Source organism: Rhea pennata, chromosome 38 (assembly GCF_028389875.1).
Source record: "Rhea pennata isolate bPtePen1 chromosome 38, bPtePen1.pri, whole genome shotgun sequence".
Taxonomy (NCBI): domain Eukaryota; kingdom Metazoa; phylum Chordata; class Aves; order Rheiformes; family Rheidae; genus Rhea; species Rhea pennata.
The window spans coordinates 138,385-149,066 of record NC_084700.1 but is presented as its reverse complement, the minus strand read 5'-3'; the positions used below and the strand labels follow the sequence as shown (position 1 = coordinate 149,066).

At 73.2% G+C, this 10,682-nt stretch overlaps 3 protein-coding genes across 3 annotated transcripts; 1 reads left to right on the top strand and 2 right to left on the bottom strand.

Moving 5' to 3' along the window:
• Positions 1-569: 569 nt before the first annotated feature.
• On the top strand, positions 570-2,230 carry ZBTB3 (zinc finger and BTB domain containing 3). The gene has a single exon (XM_062598868.1). It carries the CDS (start codon positions 579-581, stop codon positions 1,818-1,820), a length of 1,242 nt encoding a protein of 413 aa, XP_062454852.1. The 5' UTR covers positions 570-578; the 3' UTR covers positions 1,821-2,230.
• Positions 2,231-2,752: 522 nt separating this feature from the next.
• RCE1 (Ras converting CAAX endopeptidase 1) lies at positions 2,753-5,535 on the bottom strand. The gene is made up of 9 exons (XM_062598843.1): positions 5,528-5,535; positions 5,336-5,458; positions 4,453-4,555; positions 4,283-4,366; positions 4,134-4,212; positions 3,894-4,061; positions 3,737-3,808; positions 3,573-3,635; positions 2,753-3,073 (listed from the first exon to the last, which is right to left on the bottom strand). Exons 1-9 carry the CDS (start codon positions 5,533-5,535, stop codon positions 2,856-2,858), a joined length of 918 nt encoding a protein of 305 aa, XP_062454827.1. The 3' UTR covers positions 2,753-2,855.
• A 636-nt stretch (positions 5,536-6,171) lies between these two features.
• TOP6BL (TOP6B like initiator of meiotic double strand breaks) lies at positions 6,172-9,941 on the bottom strand. The gene is made up of 14 exons (XM_062598842.1): positions 9,915-9,941; positions 9,451-9,580; positions 9,309-9,362; positions 9,085-9,194; positions 8,557-8,670; positions 8,379-8,434; positions 8,108-8,179; positions 7,420-7,811; positions 7,161-7,283; positions 6,959-7,080; positions 6,763-6,873; positions 6,573-6,671; positions 6,426-6,486; positions 6,172-6,347 (listed from the first exon to the last, which is right to left on the bottom strand). Exons 1-14 carry the CDS (start codon positions 9,939-9,941, stop codon positions 6,172-6,174), a joined length of 1,647 nt encoding a protein of 548 aa, XP_062454826.1.
• Positions 9,942-10,682: the final 741 nt, after the last annotated feature.

Below are 10,682 nucleotides of genomic sequence, written 5' to 3'. Positions count from 1 at the left end.
GCTTTGTGGTGAGTCGGGACGCGGGTGCCGCGGAACCGGGCCGGGCCGGGCCGGGCCGGGCCGGGCCAGCCCCGCCCCCGCCGAGCCCCAGGCCTTGCTGACGCTGCCCCCCCGGCCCTGTCATCAGGCCCCGCTGCCCCCCCGGCCCTGTCACCGGCAGTGGCCCTGCTGCCCCCCCACCCCTGGCCCTGTCACCGGTACCGGCCCCGCTGTCCGCCCCGGCTCTGTCACCAGGCCCGACCCCACTGTCCCTCCCTCTTCACTGCCATGTCACCGGGCCCTGCAGTCCCCCCACCGCGGCCCCATCACGAGGCCCAGCCCCACGGTCCCCTCCCCACCCTGGCCCTGTCACCGCCCCCCCCCCCAGCCCTGTCACTGGGCCCAGCCTCATGCTCTTCCCTGGCCTCGTCTCCAGGCCCCACTGTCCCCCCACCCTGGCCCCATCGCCGGGCCCAGCCCCATGGTCCCCCCCCACCCTTACCCCATCACTGGGCCTGGCCACGGCTCTGCCCTAGTGCCGCCACTGCGGGCGGTGCCAACAGGTGCTGTGCCATGTCCCTGCAGGGCGGCGCGGCGCCATGGAGTTCCCGGAGCACGGGCGGCAGGTACTGCGCAGCCTGCGGGAGCAGCGCAGCCAGGGCTTCCTGTGCGACTGCAGCGTGCTGGTGGGCAGCGCCCAGTTCCGGGCACACCGTGCCCTCCTGGCCTCCTGCAGCACCTTCTTCCACATGTGCTACAAGGAGCGACTCGACAAGGGCGACCTGGTGCGCGTCAACGGCGAGATTGTCACACCGGCTGCCTTTGGGCTGCTGCTGGACTTCATGTACGAGGGCCGGCTGGCCTTCGATGACACGCCCGTGGAGGACGTGCTGGCAGCTGCCAGCTACCTGCACATGAACGACGTCGTCAAGGTCTGCAAGAAGAAGCTGCAGGCGCGGGCGCTGGCTGAGGCTGACAGCACCAAGCGGGAGGAGGAGGTGCCCGGTAGCCCTGTGCTGCCGCCCAGTGCCTCCAGGCAGCCGCCACCGGGCGCCACAGCACCGCTAGGACCCGGCCTGGCCCGGGCACCCCGGGGTGGTGAGGAGCAGCCACCGGGTGCCCTGGAGCCGCCAGCACCCACCGTGGATGCGGCCGACACCACGCAGCCCGGCATGGAGGGCGACTCGCCCCACGGGCCGCTGCCGGGGCGGGCCCCACCTCCCTCGGACCTCTCAAGCCCCAGTAGCTCCACGGAGACCCTGCCGCTGCCCTTCCTGGCGCCGGGCCGGCTGGCTGAGCCACCAGGACCTGAGCCGTGGCCACCCAGCACCCTGGACAGCTTCTACGGCCACCAGCCCGAGCGGGGCCCTGGCGCAGCTGTCAAGGTGGAGGCCATCGTCATCTCCGACGAGGAGCCGGAGGCGCCGGAGCCCTGCACAGAGCCGCTCTTTGCCCGGCCACCGGCTGAAGTGCCGGAGGAGGCGCCGCCCGAGGGTGGCTTCACCCTGCCCTTCGCTGGGCTGCCGCCGCCGTACGCTGGGCTGCCGCCGCCGCCGCCACCGCTGCACGAGCCGCTCTTCCTGCCCAAGTTCGAGGCAGGCGGAGGGCTGGGGCTCTTCGCCGAGGACGTGCCGACCTGCCGCACCTGCGGCAAGACCTTCTCGTGCTCCTACACGCTGCGGCGCCACGCCACTGTGCACACGCGCGAGCGTCCCTACGAGTGCCGCTACTGCCTGCGCAGCTACACGCAGTCTGGGGACCTCTACCGCCACATCCGCAAGGCCCACCACGACGGCCCGGCCACCAAGCGCTGCAAGACGGACGCCGACAGCCCCCCGTAGCTGGTGGGGACGCTGGTGCGCCTAGACGCCGGGATATCGGCATGCCGGCACGGTGGAACACCGGGACAGCGGGATATTGGCATGCTGGCACAGTGGGACATGGGGGCAGCGGGATACCGATCTGCTGGCACCGGCACGGTGGGACACCGGCACACTAGGATACCGGCACGCCGGTGCGGTGGGACCCTGGGACGCCATGACGCCAGGGCACCGGGACGCCGGCACTGCCGGGACACCGGGACCCCAGGACACCTGCGTCGTTGTGGGGACACTGGGACAGGGGCAGCCCCGGGGGCGGCGGCGGCAGCGTGGGCCAAGCGGCGGGTGTACGGCGGTGACGTAGCTGCCCGTGACGTGGCTCCTCTGGCGGTGACGTAGCTGCCCGTGACGTAATAAAGCGCCACCGGTGACGGGGAGCAGACGGTGCCTCCAGCGGCGGGAGGGGTGGGGTGGTGGGGGAGGCGGGGCAGCCGCGGCGCGCCGCTCCCCATTGGCCCTCGCGCTGGCCAATGGCGGAGCCGCGAGACTACTATTGGCTGGCCGAGCGCACCTGCCTAGTTGGCCCCAGCGGCCGCGAGGCGCATGCGCTGTGTGTGTGTTGGGGGGGGCGGTGGTAGTGCTTCCGGGTGGCGGCGCGGGTCCTGCAGCGCCCCCTGGAGCAGGGGAGGAGCCGGAGCGGCCTCGGCGCTGCCCCCGTCCCAGTCCAGGCCAGTCCCGGCTCTGCCCAGTGCTGATCCCAGTCCCATCCCTGTCCCCATCCCACCCCAGTCCCATCCTCATTCCCCCCCCCCACTATTCCTGTCCCCATCCCCATCCCAGTCTCCATCCAGCCCCAGCCCCATCTCCATCCCAGTTCTGTCCCAGCCCCATCCCAGTCTCCACCCGGCCCCGGCCCAGATCCCGTCCCGGTTCCTGCCGTAGCCACGCGTGGCTCCGCTTAAAGCACTTTAATCACAAAAATAGATCTCTGTGCAGGGCAGCAGCTATAAAAAGGGGCTGGGGGAGGGGGGCCGGGGCGGGCGCCCCGCGCCCGGGTCAGGAGCAGACGGCGGCGGCCGGCGGGGCGCAGCCGGGGGGGGCCCCGAAGAAGCCGGGGTGGGTGAGGGGCCGCAGCAGGAGCAGGAAGAGCCCCATGCCCAGGGCGTAGCAGGGCAGCAGCGCCCGGCGCCGCGGGTGCTCCAGCGCCGCCCACACCGCCGGGAAGCCCACGAAGTTGCAGAAGGAGTGACAAAGCACTGGGCCGATGAGGTGCCCTGCGGGCCGGGGCACGCGGCGCCATCAGTCCCCGTCCATCCATCTGTCCATCCCCCCGTCCATCTGCCTGTCTGCGGCGACGCCTGGCCTGCCGTCCATCCCCCCACCTATCTGTCTGCCCATCCATCCCCTGCTCCGTCCATCCATCCCTCCCACCTGTCTCCCCATCCCCCTGTCCATCCCCCCTCTGTCCATCCATCTGTTCCCCCCCGTCCATCCGTCTGTCTGTCCACAACACCCAGCCATCCCCCCACCTGTTCACCTGTCTGCCTGCGACACCCGTCTGGCCGTCCATCTGTCCATCCCCCCACCCATCCATCTGCCCACGACACCTGGCCACCCATCCATCCCCCCCCCGTCCCTCCGTCTCTCTGCCCGTGACACCTATCCGTCTGTCCATCCATCCCCTGTCTGCCCCTCTGTCCGTCCCCCCATCCGTCTGCCTGTCCATCCCCCCAGCCGTCCATCTGCCCGTCTGTCTGCCTGTGCCAGCCTCACCTGTCCGGAGGAAGATGAAGGCCGTGTAGGCGCCGAAGACGGCCGTGTAGGAGAACTGAAAAGCTGCGGGAGGGTGGCGGGGGGGGGGGGTGAGCAGCGCCCCGGCAGCCCCCCCCACCCCACCCGCAGTCCCCCCAGCCCCCTGCCACCCCCCAGCCCGGTACCTGCCGACATGAAGATGCTGCCGACGGAGCCCTGGCGGAAGCGGAGCTGCTCAATGACGTGGTGGAAATGGGCTGCGGGGCCGAAGCGGAGGGAGGCGGGTGAGCGTGGGGCCGGGGCGGGGGGCCAGAGGGTCGCCGGGGGGGGGGGGGCACTCACCCACACCGAAGAAGAGGGGGCAGGCGAAGACAGCCGGGCCGGGGCCGGTGCAGGGCACCAGCATGGGCAGCATGCAGGCACGGAAAACCAGCTCCTCCGTCAGCGGAGCCACCACCTGGTTGCGCAGCCACCGCACGTCGCTGAGGCACAGCACCCAGAAGCGGGGGTCTGCGGGGACACCGGGCTGGCACAGGCGGCCCCCGACCCCCCCGGCCCCCCCAACCCCCCCGGCCCCCTTACCGAAGAGCACCTTGAGACCGTCGAGCCAGTCCCAGGGACAGTCCATGGAGAGCTGAATGAGGGGCCCCAGGAAGAGGACCTGGGGGGCACATGGGGGTCACGGGGGGGGGGTCGGGGCGGCCCCCCCCCCGCCGCCCTCCTGCACCTACCATGGTGAGCAGCAGAGGCAGTAGTGTGGCCGGCACCAGCCCCTCCAGGCGGAGGCCCAGCAGCGCCAGCAGCGGGGTGTCTGGCTGAGCGGGGCGGGGGGACGTAGGGGTCAGCGCCGCCCGGATGCCGGAGCCCCATGCGGCGCCCCCCGACCCCCTCCCGCCCTCACCTTGACGCCTGTCAGCTCCTTCCAGAGCCAGACGCAGGCGGGCGACAGCCCCGAGACCACCAGGACGCTGGTGAAGCGGCGCTTGATGACTGACGGGTGGTCGCTGCGGCCGCGGGGGGTGTCAGCCGGGACGCAGGGGGGGCCCTAGGGGAGCCTCCCCCCTGCTGCCAGGACTGGTCCCCCCCAGACCCCCCTGGGCCTCCAGAAAGCAGCCAGGTTCCCCCCCCCCAGGACCCCACAGAGCCCCCCAAAACTTCCTAGATTTACTCCATAGACCCTCCCAGCTTCTGGTCCCCCTCCAGGACCCCATAGAGCCCCCCAGAACCCCCTCGGACTCTATAGAATCCCCTCAGCCCCTGGTGTTCCCCCTGGACCCCATAGAGTCCTCCAGGACCCCCCAGATTTACCTCCCAGAACCCTCCCAAGCCCCTGGTCCCCTCCAGGACCCCATAGAGCCCTCAGACCCTCCCAGACCCTACATCCCTCCCTGGTATCCCCAGATCCCCTCGGCCCTCCCAGTGACCCCCCCAGTACCCCACAAACTTTCTCCGCCCTATAGCCCCCCTCGGGGCCCCCTGCCTCCCCCCCTCACCCGCGCCGGGGCTGCCCCACACGGACCCAAGCCCACAGACCTGGGGACAGATACCAGCACCTGGGTCTCGACCCGGTCCCGGCGGCCCCTGTCCCGCCCCGCCCCGCGGCAGGGGGGTCCCTGCTCCCCCGAGTCCCCGTCCCGTCCCCCCCGGTGCCTGCTGCCGTGCCCGGCGCCCTGTCCCGCGGCAGAGATCCCCCCGGTCCCAGTCCCCCCAGGTATCTGGTCCCCCTTGATCTCGGTCCCGCCCGGTCCCGGTCCCGCCCGGTGCCCGCCCCCCCAGTCCCGTACCGCGGCAGTGGGCTGCCCCACACGTAGAGGCTCCCCACGTAGGAGCAGGCCAGGCTGAGGCAGGCCAGCAGCGCGGCCCAGCAGGGCCCAGCCGCCGCCGCCGCTCCCGGGGCTGGGCCGGGGCCCGGCGCCGCCGCCGCGATGCGGCCCGGCGCCGCCGCGGCCCAGGACGAGCCGCCCGCGGCCTCCGACACCGCCATGGCGCGGCGGGCGCGGGGCGGGGCCGGGCGGCGCGGGGCGGGGCAGGGGGCGGGACCAGGCGGGCGCGGGGCGGGGCCAGGCAGGGGGCGGGGCGGGGCCGGGCAGGGGGCGGTACCAGGCGGGCGCGGGGCGGGGCCGGGCGTGAAGCCCCAGCCTGTGCGGGGGCGGAGCCGCAGGGCGCTGGGGCGGGGCCTGAGGCGGGGCCCCCGGACGGGGCGGGGCGAGAGGCAGGACGGGGCGGGACCGCCGGGAGGGAGGCGGGGCCCCAGGGGCGGGGCGGGGCCGGCGGGGGCGGGGCAGTAGGGCCAGCGCGGGGCAGGCGCAGCGGCGCCGGGCAGCGGGCTGCGTCCCTGGGCTCAGCACCGGGGCCCAGGACAGCGGCAGCGGTAGCAGCGGCGCCGGGGCTGGGGGCTGCACCAGGCACCGGCGCTGGGCTGGACCGACGGGTGCTAGGAACGGGGGACTGGAACTGATTGGGGGAACTGGGAGCAACTCGGGGAGCCAGGCCAAGCTGGAGCAGGGGAACTGTGAGAGGAACCGGGACAAACTGGGAAACTGGGAGGAGAACTGGGACTAACTGGGGGAACTTGGGGAAAGAGGGGCAACTGGGGGGGCAGGCTGGGGACCCCCCGCCCTCAGCCCGTCCACTCGGCCAGCTTGGCCACCTCGCGCAGCCACGCGGCCCCCTCAGCCGGTGGCCCGGCGACAGCAGCGTCCAGGCACTGTGGGGGCCCAGGCGTCTGGGAGGCCCAGGCATCCGGGGGGTCACTGCTGGGCCCGTCCCGCTCCGGGACCGCATCTGGCGGAGACCCTGCTGGGGGAGGGAGAGGGGAAAACAGGGCTGGGATGGTGGCCGGGCGGGAGGCAGGGCCGCCTTGGCTCCACTCACCCGTCTCCGTGTCCTCGTGGTTTGCCGGGCCACCGGGCCGCTCCTCCTCGGCCTCCCGGGGCTGCCGGAAAACACCCGGGATTAGCGGGGCGGGGGGCATCCACAGAGGAGGGAGGGACCCTTTGTGCCAGCGGCAGCCGTGCCCACCCCGGCGGCGTCACAGGAGCCGGCAGGGAGCCGGCGCCAGCGGGTGACGTCCAGCAGCCTCTGCCGGGCGGCGGCGGCCAGCGCCAGGGTGTCCGCGGCCTGCGGGGACAGCGAGCGTGCCGGGCGGGGGGGGGGTCACGGGGCCGGGCGATGCCACAGCCCCCCCCGGCGCGACGCGGCCGCCCCTCACCTGCAGGGTCCGCAGGCAGCGGCGGCGGAAGCGGGCGCTGGTGCTGCTGGCCATGACGCTGCTCAGCGCCCGCAGCGCCACAGGCAGGCAGCGGGCCAGGCACGCCTGCTGCTGCGGGGCGGGGGGGACACGCAAGGGGACGGGGCGTCAGGGCGGGCGCGCGGAGCCGCGCGGAGCCGGGCCCGGCCGCCCCTACCTGTGCCCGGCGGCCGAGCTCCTCCAGCGCCGGGTGCAGCAGGGCCCGCACGCCGCGCTGCAGGGCCTCCCGGCTGCACTGCAGCGTCGGCTCCAGGTGCGACGCCAGCAGGCGCCGGGCCCCTGTGGAGGCAGCAGCAGGGTCACGGTGCGGCGGCGGCGGGGGACGCGGGCGCAGGGGGAGGCCGCTGGGGCCGACGTACAGGCGTCGTAGGCCTGGAAAGGGTCTGCGCGGCGGAGGAAGAGGAAGAGCAGCAGAGTCTGCTGGGGGCCAGCGGGCGCCAGGTCGGGCTGCAGCACGAAGGTGGAGGCGGGCAACACCAAGTCTGTGGGGCAATGTGGGGCTGGCGCTGAGCCAGAGAGGGGGCAGCAGGACCCCCACGCCCCCCTCACTCCCCCCCCCCCAGCTCTGCACCTTCCTCGCTCGCCGGCACCGCTGCCGGAGCCGCTGCGCAGCCGAACCTGCCCCAGTCCGCCAGCCACGATGGGTCACGGAAGAGCTGGGAGCAGCTCGGCGCCATCGGCAGCCCAGCCGGGTCGTAGCAGAACAAGTGCCACTGGTTAAGGCAAGCAACGGCACCTCCTGGTCCCAGCACCAGCTCGGAAGAGCCGGCTTCCTCGCAGCCTGCCGGCTTCCCCGGGGCCGGCGGCAGCAGGATATGGCGACAGCGGTGAGGCGAGACGGCAAGTTGGGATACTGCTTGAGGCAGGGGCAGAGCGCGGCAGCTGGCAGCACGCTCAGCTCCCCGCTAACGCCGGCGGCCGCTGCAGCCGGTGGGATCCGCAGGCCAATAGGGGCTCCTGGCACTGGGTGGATTTTGCTGCAGAGCGGGACGTCCCCGGCGCTCTCCGGCCTGTGGAGGGAAAAAGGCGCTGGGAGGCAGCCAGAGCCTGAGGAAAAGCTCCCTGGTGGCTGCTGGGGCCTCGTGCGCCTGGCGATTTCCCAGGCAGGATGAGCATCGGTGCGGTGCCCTTCGGGGAGAGGGAACATCACACGCTGGCATAACCCTTCCCGGCTCCACGCACCGGGGCGCTCAGGCCGCCTCCAGCGTCTCCATCCTCAACCAACCGGTTTTCCTCTCACCGCCCTCTCTCCGGGCGGGCACCTTTCCGCAGCTCCCCTCTTCTCCGGCTGCAGCTCAGGGCTTACCGTGCGAAGTGCTCGCTGCGGGCCAGCAGCCGCGCTCCCCCCAGCTCGCAGACGTTCTCCCGCCTGGCAGGGCTGCGGGCAGACGGGGCTCGTGAGGCCTCAGCGGTGTGGGCACCCCAGGAGGCCGGGGACGAGGCGGCTGTGGCCTCGTGCTGCTAACCGGGCAGGGGAGCCCTGTGGCCTGGTCTGCCCAGGACAGTGAGAAGCGGTTGGGGAGGGAGACGGAGGCTGGCGGCGCGGGGCCATGCCGGGCGGGAAGGGGCCTGCTCACCCATAGGCGTGCGAGGACACAGCACCGTCCATGCGAAAGCAGTAGTGGAAGACGAGCTGTGGCACGAGGGCAGGTGGCACGCAGGCTGGGGGGGCCGGCCCCGGCACCTCCCGGCATCCCGGCGGCTACCAGCGTCCCGCTCCGGGGGCGAGGGGCCGTGCCGCCGGCAGGGCCTCACCTCTGGGTGCACCACGCTGGTGCCGTGGATGAAACGCCGCAGAGCCACGCAGCCGGCTCGCAGCGTCCCGGGCCGTGGGCTGAGCTGCGCAGATGCAGAGCGGCTCGACAGCACCTGGCAGCGATAAGGGGCAGAAAAATACGAAAAGAAGAACCCCAGGGCAGGAAGACCCGCTTTGGGCCAGGAGTCCCACTCGTTTGGCCCTGTTTTGGGGACCGCTATGTGCCCAAGACCACGGGACGGGCACGACCCTCCCCCCCCGCCCCATGGTGGGGGTGACCTGTTTAGCTGGAGCCCCCCCATGCCCCCAGCGCCCAGCAGCAGAAATCAGGCCGCTATATTTAAACGCCCGCCCTAGTTTCCCTCCGTGGGGGTCCCTGGGGCTCCCTGTGCTCCAGGGCGGCCCGTCCCCAGCTTCCCCTTGCTTCAAGGTCGAGAGTGAGCAACGGCCACATTAGAGTGATGGGGGAGAGGCAGGGGGGGCAGCAGCCACGCTGGCAGAGGGGTCCCGGCTGCCCCGGCACCAACCTCGAAGGCCAGCTGCAGCGGAGCACGATGCAGGATCTGCCGGCAGCACGGGGCCACAGCTTGTGGGGCGGCACTCCGGGCACCAAACTGGGCCAGGACCTCATTTGCACCTGCGGGAGGGAGAGACAGACGGGACAGGACGGGATGAGATGGGACGGGGAGGAAGGATGGACAGCCCGGCCTCGCCCCCCCCCCCCCCCCCCGATGCCTCTGGGTGCTTTTACCACTCCAAACGCCCTCAGAGCGGATTTCGGAGCAGATCTCTCCGGCCGCGGCGACTGCAGGAGGAAGCGAACGTCAGGGCTGCGTGGGGCAACACTCCCCCCTCCTTGCATCTGTCTTGTTCCCGTCCCCTCTGCCACGCACCGGTGGCCGTGCAGCGGGCCGCGCCGGCGTCCCCCGCGTCCCCCTCCGCCGACAGGGCCACCAGCAGGGTCCCGCGCCCTGGCTGGCCACCAGCCACTGGCTGCAGCCGCAGCAGGAGCCGCTCCAGCACCTGGGGGCACACGGCAGCGCTGGACCCCCCCCGGGACCCCTTGACACTCCCAGGGACCCCCTGAAGCCCCCAGGAACCCTTTAACCCCCGACTCTCTCCCGAGGACCCCCTGAGCCACAGGGAGTCCCCAGGGAAGCCCCATCTGCTCTCGTCTCCCCCCCAGGGATCTCCCTGAAACCCTCAGGGATGCCCTAAGTCATCCAGGGTCCCCCAGAGCCCCCCCCCATCTACCCTTGTGCCCCTCAGCGTCTCCCTGACCCTCCCACAGGCTCCCTGAGCCCCCAGGAGCCCCACAAAACCCCTCAGGGATCCCCTAAAGCCTACAGGGACCCACCTTGAGCCCCCCCCAGGGCCACTCCATTCTCCCTAGAGATCTCTCTGAGACCCCCATCCCCCTCAAGGACCCTCTCGCCCCCCCAGGGACCCCCCTGAGCCCCCAAGGGACCCCCCAGAACCCCACGGAGCCCCCCGAGGCCCCACACCACACGCGCCGCCTCGTCCGCCATGATTTTCTCCTCCCCCCCCGCTCCGCGCGCGCCCCCTGGCGGCGGGGGCGGGGCCGACACGGACACCCCCTCGCGGGCCCCGCCCCCGGCCCCGCCCCCGGGACACACCGAGCCCCCCGATAGGCCGCGCTTGGTCTCGTCGCTGGGGCAACCGCGGCGGCAGCGCGGCGCCCCCCCCCATCACCGGCAAGGGGGCTGTCGCCATGGCAACAGCTGAGCAGCGGGGCAAACCCCCCTCCCCCCGCGCGGGGCCGCTGCCATGGCAACAGCTGAGCAGTGGGGCAAAGCGCCCCCCCCCCCCCCGCGCGGGGCCGTCGCTATGGCAACCGCCCCTCCCCCCCCCCCGCGGCTGCTCGTGGAAGGCGGTAACGGCCGCGGTCGCCATGGCGACGGGTCCCGTCAGGGCCCGGGGGGGGGGCTGGGCCCCCCGGACGCCTGGGTCCCCGGGGCGGGGGGAGGGGCGCGGAGCGGCCCCGGCGCCGCCGGCCGGTTCCCCGGGGCCGGTGGCGGCGGCCAATGGCGGCGCGGGGCCGGCGGGGGCGGCGCCTGCCGCGGCCCTTCCCGCCGCCCCCTCCGCCGCCGCCGGTCCCGTCCTG